This window comes from Pleuronectes platessa, chromosome 19, assembly GCF_947347685.1.
Source record: "Pleuronectes platessa chromosome 19, fPlePla1.1, whole genome shotgun sequence".
Classification (NCBI taxonomy): Eukaryota; Metazoa; Chordata; class Actinopteri; order Pleuronectiformes; family Pleuronectidae; genus Pleuronectes; species Pleuronectes platessa.
Window position 1 is genome coordinate 10637231 of NC_070644.1, and position 14680 is coordinate 10651910.

Below are 14680 nucleotides of genomic sequence, written 5' to 3' on the forward strand. Positions count from 1 at the left end.
ACAACAAATACTAAAAACATTTCCTCTTATGAAACATTGTAACATAATGAAATCCTGAAAACAGCAGCTTGTGATTGGTTCACAAACACTTCTGTTGTGTCCCAGATGATTGTTTCACAACTGGCACACACATACACGCTTACACACACACACACACACACTTACACATGTTATTGCTGCTGTTGTCAGGGGATTGACTGGCGGTTCTGTTGTTCCACCGTCTCATGAGATAGTAACCAGGATGATCAGATGACTGAGTCCAGGCGTCACTGTGTTGACATCAACTTCATTAACTTGTGTTGGTTCTAGGGGAAGTTGCTCGCCATGTTTGACACAGTGTATGAAATTAAAACACATTAACACATGCTCCTTCCGTGATATCAATAACCTCTTTTAATTATAATAGTGAAGAGTCTCTATAAATACCAAAGAGAAAATGAAGAGATTTGAATGTCCTGTGTAAAGAGGATTGAATGTGTTGAAAAGGTTCGAAAGTTACTAGAAGCATTTAAAACTCATTAACCCTATGAAGTCTGAACTAACACCAGTGTGGTTACACAGAAATGTACAAACATTGATATATTGATGAAATTCTTACCGCTCTCAGATTATTGGTGCTTAGTTTGTGGTGATTATTAACATATACTTTTTGAGAAATCAATTCTTTTAGAAATATATAAAGTTGTCATGGCAGCAATCTCTGAAATGGCCGACGGGGCCACAGGGTTAACAGTAAATATCCTATTTTCTATAAACTACTCTGAAAATATTATGTAAATGTTGCTTTGTATATTTATATACAGTGAGTTATGTAATGATATAGATTAACAGACATTAAGGACACATCTCATCACCCGGAAAAAGACAAATTAAACCAATGGGTTTCTAAAAGGCTAAATAATGAATAAGTTATTGTCTCTAGTGTTACAATTATCAAAGTAATTGTTTCCATGTCTTTGCGGACACACACATCAATCATACAAACAAACCACCAGGGGTGAAAATATAATTTCCTTGGCAGACATGAAAGTGCTGCAAACTGTAAAACACAGGAAATATTCAAAACACAATAATTAGGGGGAAATGCATCGAACACAGACGATGGTTACATCAGAATCATTAAGGGAAACAGGAAGTGGCTGGACGTACACAGCACTAATCCTGTTCTTACTTGTTTCACAGTTTGCAGCATTTAAAAAAAAGGAGTGATGTTTGTGCTTTTGCTTAACCGTTAGTTTGTCCTCAGGGGCCACCGTACTTTAAACCAATAATTATGGCTCTTTGGAGATACATCAACTCATCTATCTTTTCTGGATTTTTGCCATTTGTGAATTTGCTTCTTGAAATAATTCACATACTTCTTCTCCTCACTCGACTCAGCAGAAACATGTCATTATATTTTAATGTGTAAGAGTTTACAACATGGCTGAGTGGCATGGGGTGTGAGGGATGAGAACAGTTTCCATTGCCTCAGAGCGACTTTAGTCCTATTTGCCATTTCCATGCGAGCTAATGTTTTTGTTGTTGCTATTATAATGTGATAAAGCTTCATCCATGATCATTTCGTTTACCTCATTCCATTGACATCCTTTGGTCGATAAATACACGTTTGTCGTCATTGCTCTTCAAAGCGACGGATTAAAAACATGTTAACACACATGATACATGACAAAAACAACCACTCTTCCACGTATTTTATTCCACATTTAAAACCCAAATAAATTCATATCACAGCGATGAAGCGGAACAATAGTTTACATGCGCGTGGTTTTCAAAAGTCCATTCAGTATGAGATATATCTGTTATAGCAGCAATAAACTAAAACACGTGAATGCACAAATAGCTCAGCACTTTAAAGTCCACCGCAAAAAACAGTGACAGGCAAAAATAGAGGATATCATTATGCTTTCATCTCAACCACATCACTGCAAGTCATTGATTCATATAGAGACACTTAGGTGCTTGAAGTGGTACGTCGTGGTATATTTCCATGTTTGAGTTATTGACCACACAGTTGACGGAAAACAGACACACACACACGCACACGCACACACGCTGACCAGGTGGCCTTCTCAGTGGGAGGGATTCACTGTTAATGACAGCTGGTCACAGACGACACCCACTCGAGCTCCGTCTCAGGACTGATGTGCGAAAAGGCACACACGCACACACACACGTACACACAGTGACACAACATCTCACGTTCTCTACAACACTTACACATTTACTGCTATACAGACATACGTAACAAAACACACACACACACCACACAGACATTGGGCACAGACTCCATAAAGGACCAAAACGAGGCACGACGGGACTTGGCAGAGCGACATGGAATGTGTTGATTATCGATCTTTGATTGTGAAGCTCTCAGTCAGTTTAGTCATCAGAGTCCTCCTGAGAGAGAAGAGGGACAAGAGGTGGACTGTGAATTCACCGTCCTGTGATGTGAGCAGTTCAATTGAATCCAACATCTCCAGACAGCGTAACGATAGAAACCTCAGAAACTGCATCAACTAAATAATGTCAAAACAACCTTTAAGATGGTACTGCTCTGAATGGGGTTGGTTTTTGACCTTCGGTTCCTTCTGGGACATGTTGATTTGTTTTTCAGGTTTGGAAGACTAACAAACAGCCAAACTACCATTTTATATATATATATATATATATATATATTTTTTTTAATAATTTAAATATTGATGTTCCTCTATTCCCCTAACACTTAACCTTTGTAGAGTTATTCAGTTTAAGGCTAAACCAGAACAAAACCAGGGTCTTCAGGTATGAGTATGGAACCTTTGATGCTTTACTGTGTTTAAAAGTGCATTTATGTATTGTTACTGTGCACAAAAGAGATAATCTTTACACCATAATGCCTCTCTTAATTATTTAGTAATAATTATTTATTATCCATTTATTGTTGATGATTACATTTGAATGCATTTATCTTAAAAATGATTCAGTCTGATTGGAATTTAAGTTAGATCATAAAACTGCACTTCACAGTGAGCTAGTGTTTTACATTTTACATTTAGCTCCACTAACCCTAGCTTGAATTCGTCCACCCCCTGAAAAACCACAGCTAATAATCATTTGAAGTGAAAATATGTGACAATACAGAAGCCAAGGGGGATTTAAGGTGGTCTGATAAATAACCAGCTGAATGTTGCATAAACTATTTGACAATCGGCTCAATCAATCAACTGTTCCTGCAGCTCGAGATCACCATCTCACCTCTGTGGCGTCAGCAGGGTCGGTATCCACCGGTGACTCTGCCACGTTCTGTGCTGCTGAGGCCTCATCACTCTGGAAAAAGACAAAACGTGTGCACAGCATCTGTAACATGGGACTGGTTTGGACGCTTTCTTTTGTTCCACTTGAGAGAAAACATTCAGAAGAGCGAGCAGAAGGAAAACACATGTCGGAGCGACAGAGGAAGACGTAATCTAAACAATGCACAGGATCCACCCAGCTCTTTGCATTCATTATGATTATTGGTCATTTTGAGTGAGGGGGCTGCGGTGGAAGAAACGAGGCGCTGATGAAGGGCGGTGGTGAGGTGACGTCTCCCGGGTCTAGCACAAAGGATGCCTTGATTACACCGTGCCATTGAAGTGACCTTCCTTAACGGCGAGCGGTCACAGAGCACTGACGTGTGCCTGCGGCGGCCGACACAACCTGGAACCAGTTGTTGCACCTTCTCCTCCTGCTGTCGCATTCGCCGCCTCCATCTGTTCTCTCAGCAGAGCCAGAGAGACGCCAATAAACGACGCCATTTCTATTGACCGCGGCCCGAAGTTTGAGATTTGTTCGGCCATTTTCAAAGACAAATCCAACATTAAGATCTGTGTAAACCACAATCTCTCAAAGCAAAATCAAACAGAGCCTCTTCCTACAACGACTGGGTTGTTTTAAAGCAACTTCTAAGCAGGAATCACCTCCCGGGGACGTGAGCTACAGAGGCCTCTTTTATTGCATGTCTCTGAAAAGACCTGGGCAATAAGACGTGTTTGAATGAAGCCACTTTGTGTTTCCCTTCTACCTTTCTGGCCTTTGTGTCGTTGAGTGTGAGTCACCGGCAGCTGATGAATTAGTGAAACAACCAGATGAGGGGATTAATCAAGGCTCAGCGTCCGACCATCCAACGTTAATGTGTGTGCGTCAGACGTGGGAGACGATCTTTTGATGGGCGCTCTCTCAACCTGGCATCAATTTTTCAAATCAAATCAATATTAATGACGTTTAATGACCGGGCCGCCTGGAGACGGCGGTTAAATGAGGTCACTCCGCCGCTGTCGGCACGTCAATCTCTCGCTGGGAACGCCAGGATTTTCATTCCTCAATCAGTCAAGCCGATCATCTTCCTATCAGTCGGTCAGCTGTGTGTCTGTTTGTCCATCTGTTTGTTGTGTTGGCCAGTTTGGCTTGTCAGGATTCCTCACGCTGAGGCTGATCACATCCACAGGTGGAGCTCCCTCTCTGTTCAATATCTCAGGGGGACTGCGATCAGTTGTCGAGAAAAACACAAAAACGAGAGTCGATGTTTGTGGAAAATATCATTTCTTTGGTGTCTCGGGGTATTTTTCCCTGATCACAGCCAATTAAAAATGAGCTGTGTGTCTGTGTGTGTGTGGGCGCGTGTGTGTGTTTGTGTGTGTGTGTGTGTGTGTTTGCTGCTGCTGCGGCTGGTTGATGTCTAAATTTGCTGTTATGGATTCCCCCGTGTTTCACCTCTAATTAAGGGACGGGAGATTGAGCACCACAACAAACATTAGACAACGAGGTTCACGCTGCCGAAAGGAAACGTTTGATTGACTTATTTCCTGCGACTCACAGGGACGATATGAGAGGCGACGGTGATTCCAGAAATCAAATTACACTTTATTAATCCGGATGTATCACAGTGTGGTTCGACAAAAGAAAAACAGGGATTGCTGCGTTTTTGTCTTGTATGAATGATGAATAGTTCACGTATCCAGTTAATACTGTAAATGCAATTGTAGCATTTTTCGGGTGAGGATCTCTCTGCCAGTCGTGAACAAAGGCGACCCACCAGGTTTTTTCTTGTAGGCATGAATGCATTTCCTTACTCATAAAGCATTGGGCAGATTAATGTGAATATCGAAAACTTGCATTACTGCCACCAAAAGAGTATGAACAGTGTGTATCGCACCATCTGAGCCCCCAAGTAGGCTCATGAAATACAAACAAGATAGACCTACTAGTAAAATAATTGCTCCACATTGCTACAACTGGGAACTTCTACTCTTTTGTTATAATTTAATTTTTAATTTTGTTGAAGCCTCTTGGATGAGAGGTGAAACTTCCTCAAGAAACACCAGCAAGTCCTGTTATCTATGTACACTTGTTTAACTCCTAATGATATAATGACCTGGATGGCCGAGAATAATCACAGATAAGTTGAACTAGTAGTTTTAAAAAATGTACCTTTGTGAATTCATGTTCAAATACACGTTCAATATTATGTCATATTAAATGTGGGAAAACCAACTCCACATGTTATTTAATATGTACAATACTATATGTGGTTTAGTTGAAAACATTTATGTTATTGTGATTTTAAAGATACAATATAAACATCTAATGATTCCCTACATTTGGATTGTGGACTGTAGCTGCATAAGCCCCAAACTTCCAAAAAGGAAAAACTGAAGATCCTGACCGTGAACAGACCCTGATGGGAATAGAAACACGTGTATGTATGTGTGTGTGTGTGTGTGTGTGTGTGTGTGTGTGTGTGAGTATGTGTGTGTGTGTTGCATCAGTAAATTGTTTGCGATGGTGAAATACATTCCTTTCCACCTTTGGACAAACAAAGGCGAGACTGACTGATGAAAAATGAAGGAAAAGCTAACAATATATAATGGCTTTCATTTCAGAGAAGAAAGACACACATCAGAAACGAGAAGTGATGACAAATGACTCAAGGTCAGGAGGCCATTTTGATACAGTGAAGAGTTACAGCCAGCAGCCAGCGGCATGAAATGGATTGATGTGCTCTGCTGTGAACTGCCATTTGTAAAGATGCCTCTGAATGTGTCCATGTTGTGAGTCAGTGGAAATTTGAATTCTTGACACTTAAAGGGAAGAAACTAATATTAAGCATAATGATACAGCAGCCCTTGTGTATACGCCTACATATATCTATATTTCTTAATCTGAACAAAATATTTGTATGAACATATATTTGTGGTAAAAGTCATCGAGCCTTTGGGTGGTCATTACCATGGCAACAGTTGAGGGTTGGCGTTGTCAGTTGATGCTACTGAATAGAACACGTCATAGACTTTATATAAAGATGGACGACGCCTCTCCACTTCCTCCCATCGGACAAAAATGAAGCTAGAACATCCCAGATATGGGTGCTGCCCATTTTGCAAATTTGATGTCACTTGGAGTGCAGTAGTGATAGTGGTGTGGCTCCGCGGTATTGAGGTCCCGCCCATACACAAGCTCCACCAATTATGAGTCAAGCTCAGCCGTAAATCATGACACTTCGCCCCGTTCTTATATCACAAACAACTAATCAAAACCAAAGTTTGTTCTGTGTCAAATTTGCTAATATGGAGGAGACAGAGTTAATAACCTCCTGGTTCCAATTTTGGTGGGCCGTCATGTTGTCTAGCTTTATCCACGGGGGAGACACAATTGGCTGATAAATTGCATATTTCTTGAAAAATGGATGTTGGCAAAGTATGCTCACTAGCTACATAAATACCTTAGAAACGAGTTAACCTTACTTGGGAACGTTAGCACTGATTCCTAGTGGATGCTGCTGGATGTTTATGTTATTTGTTTAGGTTAAAAGCTAAAACCCGTGTCCGCTCACTCATCATTGTGTTCTTCACAAACTGTTCAAATGCAGGGATCAGGCTAGCATCTCGCTTTAGCAGAATGGCTGATACTTTAAACTTTGTGTTTGTATTTCACGAGGTATAACTGCTGCTTGAATGCAGCACAACCTTGTGGTTTAGATTACACAAAGCAATAACGTTCATTATGAAGTAGGCCGACACGATGTTAGCAAAGGGTAACAATATATTGCACTGATCAAAATTGTTATTGTCCACAGAAGAACACTAGGGGTTGCTATCTCAAAAGGACAATTACCTTATTGACACTAAACATCAAACATGTATTTAAACTACTTACAAAAATGAATAATATTTGACTTTGAATCAAAGGTATCTTTCTTACCTGTTTGGCCGGGTCCTTCTTGACCAATCCTGTGGCAGCGACGATGTTGCCGGCTCCCTCCACAGTTTTGTGGGCCACAGCCGTAACCCCGGTAACCATGGCTCCACCCACCTGAGACACCCCCGACACAGTTTTACCTGCGACTGAACAAAGAACACAAGAAGAGAGGGAAGGTAATTCTGAGTCTCAATACCCGTGAGGACGAGCAGGTTTCCACAGTGAAGAAAATGTCATTTGAGTGGTGCTGCCCTTTAGTGACTTTGTCAGTGATGTATTTTTTAACAGGTTATAGAAATTACTATTTACTACTCTGTGTTTCTTTTACACTTAAATTCATACAGGGTTTTAATTATGATGGTCAGTGTAAACCCATTGGAGATTGTCAGGGTTCAACACTGTTATTATCTGTATTTCTTCTTTTTTAAGATCCTCCCTTGAAAATACATCTGAAATATCAAAACACAGTTTGTTGTTGTTTTGCCTGTTTGAGTCGATAAACAGGCCCATCAGCTCTAATGTCATCGAATTACCTGGAAAGCCCCAAACAGCCTGGAGGGGTTTTTACTTTCAGAACCCTCCTACAGTTTCACCCCACCTTTCATTATCTAATGACCAATGCACAGGTCGCATTTCAGGTTTTACATTTGTCTATTGGGAATTTTTAGCCGTCAACTTTTTTTCTCATGTTGTGGTAATTAGATTCTTGAATTCAAATCAGCATTCAGATTCATAGCATTCGTCTGATTCCTTTACAAGTGCTTTATCACATTCTGCCTCTGCTAAAAGCTGCTGTGCTGTGATGTCTTGTGATGGTGTTTTTCTCCAACAGTGATTCCTAACCTCCATGTCAGGGACCAAAATTCTCAGTGTTAGGAGTTGTAATAATCAGTAAGAGAAATATTGTTCTTACAGCTGCTACGCCTGATGATGTATGTAAATGTGGATCATGCGTTTTTTTCTGCATTTCTTCGCACGTGTTGTCTTCCCAGCCATTACTTAACATTTGTTTTATAAAAGGATAATTTGTTTAAAAGAAAAATAATTTATTTATTGTTCGTGAATTTTTCTTGAATACAACTGCCGCACAATTATTTCAAAATACGATAATTTCAAGCCTCTGATACAATATTCAACATTTGTCATCTGGCAATATTGGTAGATATATACAACTGATGATTTGGGGGACATGATGATTTGTCTGACTGAGGGAAAAGATGATATCTGTTCTCCATTATTTTGAGGTTTTAATAAGACATCCTGTGTTATACAACTCAAGTTTCCAAAACATTGAATGCACCTGCAGTGATGAATAGATACCATGATACAGCACTGTCCCTGGATGCCTACGGCAGGCGGTGTCCCTTGGTTTCTCTGCTTGTTATGTGTGAAGAATGGCGAGCCCTGCCTGGCCCATGGGGGATTAGACCGCTCGTGTTGAAATATGACTCTTACTCACCTGCAGCGTTACGATATAAAACTCTCTTACTGCAAACCAGAGGACCCAGTGAGGTTGGATCATGGATAATACTCTGTTTGCCTATATGACTGTCAAAGTATTTCTTGGACGGTAACAAGATGAGCTTGTACGTTTAAATACATGTTGGTATTTACCTCACCCGAGCTGGTTATGTTTTCCTCTGTGTTTATTTGTTTGTTCATTTGATAGTTAGCAGGATGAGGCAAAAACAACTCGACCAATCTCCATTAAAAAGAGGTGGGGCATGAGAGTTTCCATTAAATTTTAGTTGTACTTTCTTGTACATTTATTTAGCAAATTAGCCGTTTTCCCACAATGTGCCGCTGATCCAAATAAAAATCTGGATCTGGTGAATACAAATTAGGTTTCATTAGGGGATTGTTGGTCCTTGGCGGAGGTAGGCACCCCATTGAGTGCCCCTCTAGTTCTCAATGGAACCAATGTTACAGATTCACTTAAGTGTGCATTAATGTGTGTATGCTGATACCTGTTGTGACGCCATCCTTTGTTTTGGTACCTTAAAGAAAAGGTAGACAAAGCTCATTAGTCCAAAAATATGAATAGGCTTCCAAAAGACAACAGTAGCTGCTGAAAACCCCAAGATGCATGCAGACTCAACGTCAATAGGTGATGATAATAATCAGAGTACAGATGGATAGATAGATAGTTGGACAGATGGAGAGATGGATGTATAAGTGGATAGATAGATGGATACAGTGGATGGATGATGGATGAATGTAAGATGCATTGGTGGATAGATGGACAGATAAAAGGGTGGACAGATGGATGTATAGGTGGATAGATCGATGGACAGACAGACAGACAGACAGACAGACAGACAGATAGATAGATAGATAGACAGAAAGATAGAGAGATAGATAGATAGATAGATAGATAGATAGATAGATAGATAGATAGATACATTACATTACATTACATTATATTATATTATTACAGCGTCTCATTCCTCAAATAAAAATGATAATCACAAATAAACATCCAGCACCCACCGACGAACATGACCCCGTCTTTCGTCATCTCAGCCGCTCCGGTCACTCCCTGCTTGGTCTTCTCCGCCGCTAGCACGACCCCGTCCCTGGCTTTGGAGATACCCTTCATGAACACGTCCATGGCTGCTCGACACACACACGCACACGCACACACACACGCGGTCACACGGAGGCACTGAGTAGAAATAGAAAACGAGCTCACGGTGCTAAAAGCAATGGCAGAAATAAAGCATGGCACCGCCCTGACATGTTTGTAAAAACCCTGCTCGGATCATCCACCTGTAGGAACTGTGCGTACAGCCCACAGCCAGTGAATGGATTTACTATCATGTCCAGGTTATAAAAAAGAAGCGCACCTATCACGACCAGGGAAATAAAACCCCGCCGCCGCTGATCCTGTGAAATGAAGAGATGTAAAAAAGGAGGAAATGATGAGAAATGGAAGGAACAAGAACTAACCACGCACCTGTTTGCTTCAACTTCCTCTGAGCCCGCAGACTGAGAGTGCGCCGGGATGACAGCGGAGATTCTCACCCTGAGGAGCTGCACAACCGGTTTATTGTCACCAAACTACTACGGAGAGTGCGTGCGTGTGTGTGATGTCCTCTAAACACACACAGAGGGAGACAGAGGGAGACACACACAGAGACAGAGACAGGCAGACAGACAGAAAGACGCTCCACAGGTTTGACAGACGCCTCCCACGCCTCTGCGATGGAGAAGGAGCGATGATACTCCGTGATGCTCCTGATGCGAGAGAAGAAGAAGAGATGCTCTGCTGCCTCTGTGTGTGCGTGTCTGCAACACAATCACACGCACGGGCATGCACACGCACACGCACACACATGCACGTCTCTCTATAGTTGTGAGGACATAATGCATTCCCAAGCCCCTTACCTTAACCTTAACCGTCACAACTAAACGCCCAACCCTAACCCTAACGTAAACCTAATTCTAAACCTAACCCTGAAACCGAGTCTGAAACAGCCCATTGAGTTTGTGAGGACCGGCCAAAATGTCCTCACAACGTCACAATGTCCTCACAATTATAGTCGTGAACCAAAATTGGCCCTTATAACTATAGATAAACATGCACACACACACACACACACACACACACACACACACACTGCATTGTCTCCATGACTTCAGAGGACCTTGAATTGACTTGCCCTGATTTCGTGGAGACTCACTCTCACCTTAACAAAATTACTACTGGCCTAACCCTAACCCTAACCCTAACCCTAACCTTAACCTTAACCTTAACCTGAACCTTAACCTGAACCTTAACCCGTAGCACTCATTTGGGGTGCTTCATCTTAAACCCTTTACCTAAACCTATAGCCTAAATCTAAATCTAAACCTAACCTTATAACATGTCTTCACCTGAGATGTATAATGATTTATGTCACAGAGGACTTGCTTTAAGTCCCCATAAGAAGGACAAGTCCCCACGATGTGACTGTTTAGACTCTCAGCATGTCTCCATGACCTTCACCAGCAGCTCAAAATGAAGTTATGCCTCATTAGGACCAGGCTTTGGTCCCTGTGAGGTCTACTGGTCCTGACAGGGTGCGTGTTGATGCTAAAAAAAGGTCCTGAAGAGGTAACAAAAATGATACACACACACGTACACACACGTACACACATGTACACACACGTACACACACGTACACACATTTACATACACGTCTCTCTCTCTCTCTCTCTCTCTCTCTCTCTCTCTCTCTCTCTGTGTGTGTAGGTGCAGCAGGATCTTTACAATCATCGTGGGCTGAATGCATCTGCTGCCGAACTGCTAATTAGTGGCAGAGTAATTACACAACACAACACCACTGGACTGTTCGGAGCTCCCACATGTGAGCGAGACGTTAACTACAGATGCACAGCCGGCTTTTTTCTCCTTTTTGTGTTTTGTATAGTAAATTAAAAGGCCATGTTAGAAGTGACTCATGGTGAATCAGATTTTATACACTCATTATTCACACTGACAGCTTTTTGGATTATAGTTTGGATTATTCATCGTCATGAATGCAGCTGTAAACGCCGATACTCCATCGCTTCACCACCAGTGCTCACGGGATTCAAATAGAACAGATCTTTAAAGCAATACTGAACGATTTAATAACAGTTGAAAGACTTTAAATGTAGATTATTCTAAAGTGGTACCAGTCATAATCACCAATAAATCATCCCTTTTACATCAAAACTGCTGCTATAAATGGTAATTTTGGATTTTGGTTCAGATTGTCCACAGCGCATGGATTATTCATTAATAAATATACTGAAAATACCTGAAAAAAGCCAGAAATACTGTATTTCATAAATGTGAGAAGTTAAATAGCCCCCCCCCCCCCCCCCCCCCCCCCCGATGATTAATGGTGGTGAAAAGCACTGATAAGTCACTCTGAGTGTTACTCATTGAGCCTCAATGCTGGAGTTGTCACCTCCTCTTTGGGAAACCAGATGGCCTCAAAGTATCTCCTCCGCCACTGGTCTGTACGTTTCTATTCGTCCCCCCCACTCAGAGTCCCCGCAGATGTCTGTAGCTACGTTCTCTGCCTCTGAGTCACCATCCACACCATCCTCCTCACAGACACTCATAGTGATTTCTCTCCATTGTTGCTTGTCATGGTATTCGTCCCCAGTCTTCAGAGACTCGCTACCTCTTCCTCAGTGAGGTCAGGAACGCAGGCTCAGCTGCTTTCAGTGGGAGGCCATCGGATCACCAGAGACCGAAACCTAACCTGCGATTAATAAACAAAACAAGCACAAATTACACAGTCATGACCTTAATAGAGACTTTTTATTAGAGCGCATCATCTTCAGGGGGACAGCAGAGTTTTCATGGACATGCAGGCTCATTACTGTCTGTGCTGGTGATATCCAGGCTCAGTGTGAGGCGGTGGGGTGGCAGCAGCGCACCGCCTCAATTAAAGGATGCGATGGATTCCACACGAACAGCAATGTAGCATCAACTCCTCCTCAGACTGAATCAGGGTAATCATACAGGTCATATAATATGTTAATACAGTGATGGAGAATGGAGAGAGGCTTCAATCTGTTGATTTTAGTTTTAATGTTGATTAAGTCTCGAGAGAAAACATGAAAATCCTTTTAAAATATGTGATATATTGTTTGTGTGAGTCTTTTAGAATAATATCTTGTCTTTCTGTCTTTAATTTAATCGTAAAATAAAAAACAGAGAGAAGAAAGAAAGCTACAAATATACAGATTAAACAAATTGAAAGAGAGCAAATGGATACAAGTGACCATATATTTACTGGATACTATTTGATTGACAGTTTATCTTCCATATTCATATAGTTGAGCAACCATTGTTTTCATTGGTATGATTTACATTAATTTAGACCACTTGGAGTAGCAGAAGCTGGACATTTTAAAGGTTCACTCCGTAGGAATTAGTGTCATCTAGTGGTCGAGTTGCATATTACAACCAGTTGAATACCGGTATGTAGGAGAACCTGTGATGGTCTTCCAGTAACTTATGTCCTGCTTTAGATCCAGTATTAATGTCTGTTCTGGACTTCTGTACAAGGATGGTGGACTGCTCCCAAAGCAGGTAATGACAACTATTTTTAATGGACTCTTACTTGCAACAGGTTTTTACAACAGACACAATTTATGGGCATACATTTGTTTTTTCTAAATTAAATCATAATCTTCTTCTACACAGATTATACACAGTATTTCTAAGCACCAGGCAGTGAAGATACAAGAAGCCCTCATTAGGAATCACTGATCTGAATTATTCAACCAGACAGCTCAGAACTTAACCTTTGGTTGAACTCATACATATCAACTGTCAGACGTGTCATCGTACACGTCACTTAGAACAATGACTCAGTATCAATTGATATATTTATTGAGTTTCCTCACCTTATTCCATTGTATCTAAGGAAGACCCTGACACTGCAGTCCGTATAGATTCAGTGTTTTTTAGGTCAGGCGTGCAGCGGTGCCGGTAAAGCAATATCATTTTTCTCACAGTCGACTGCGCTCCTATGGATCGTTATGGAAGACTCATTCTCTCAGAGTTGTTCTAACACCATACATCATTTTGGTGATGAAGAATTATTGTTTTTTTGTCTCTGTGAATCGACGAACAACAGTCAAAGACACGTGAAAGTAGCTGATCAGGACTCTTCTTGTCATGTTCCCTGCACAGCCTGTTGCTGTGCTGTTTATCATCAGTTATAATCAAGACATAAGAAGCCATAACATGCTGTGACGACCCTACCAGGACTAGCAATCCAATTTTTACTAATTGAAAAGTCGACTTTAGTTTTATAAAAAAAAAAAAAAACAGCAGAAAATGGCCCATTCAATTTTTTCATTTCATACTTCACTCTTGAATTCTTTCTAACTCGTTGCCCTCGATGAGTCATTGTTGAGGGAGATAATGTAACGTGAGTCAGAGAAACAGTTGAAAGGCGGCTTTGCCATCTTTCTTACATCTGTTATCGTTTGCAAGCCTTTGTTTCTGCACTCATAAGTGAACACATGCGTGTGCATGAGAAGAGGATGACACAGTCTGGTGCTGCAGTGACCAGCGAGGAATAAAAACAGAGGCTCATATGGATAAAGCAAATCAAAACCTCAGTTGTGGCTGTGCAGCTCTGCCCTGCTGCACATCACCAGTGGCCACACAGTAATTGGCATGTCTGCTGATCTTTTTCTCTTTCTCATTCTGTGTGCCTGTGCGTGCATGGGTTTATGTGTGTGGGAGATGGCATGGAGATCCAAACCAGAGCAGAGCTGATGAAATAAAAGCATCAAACTTTTCAGTGAAACTTTGATTTTGTTTTTCGGCCTCATTAAAGATGGACTGACTGAGATCTAAAGTTTCAAAGAGACTGAGGGAATAAAACCTGAAAACAATACTGATAATAGAGGACATGATAAACCAATTTAACTGGAATTTGAATAATGACCCTACAGCTACTAATGA

General features: G+C 41.2%; 1 protein-coding gene across 2 annotated transcripts; it reads right to left on the minus strand.

The window, feature by feature from the left end:
• Positions 1-1679: 1679 nt before the first annotated feature.
• LOC128424736 (alpha-synuclein) lies at positions 1680-10396 on the minus strand. 2 transcript variants are annotated; one of them, XM_053411108.1, is made up of 6 exons: positions 10175-10396; positions 9709-9831; positions 9186-9215; positions 7222-7364; positions 3238-3309; positions 1680-2400 (listed from the first exon to the last, which is right to left on the minus strand). In XM_053411108.1, exons 2-6 carry the CDS (start codon positions 9827-9829, stop codon positions 2383-2385), a joined length of 384 nt encoding a protein of 127 aa, XP_053267083.1. In that variant the 5' UTR covers positions 9830-9831; positions 10175-10396; the 3' UTR covers positions 1680-2382. The 2 variants fall into 2 exon arrangements, with proteins under 2 accessions (XP_053267083.1, XP_053267084.1); XM_053411109.1 differs by having other exon boundaries at positions 10065-10188.
• Between the last annotated feature and the right edge of the window lie 4284 nt (positions 10397-14680).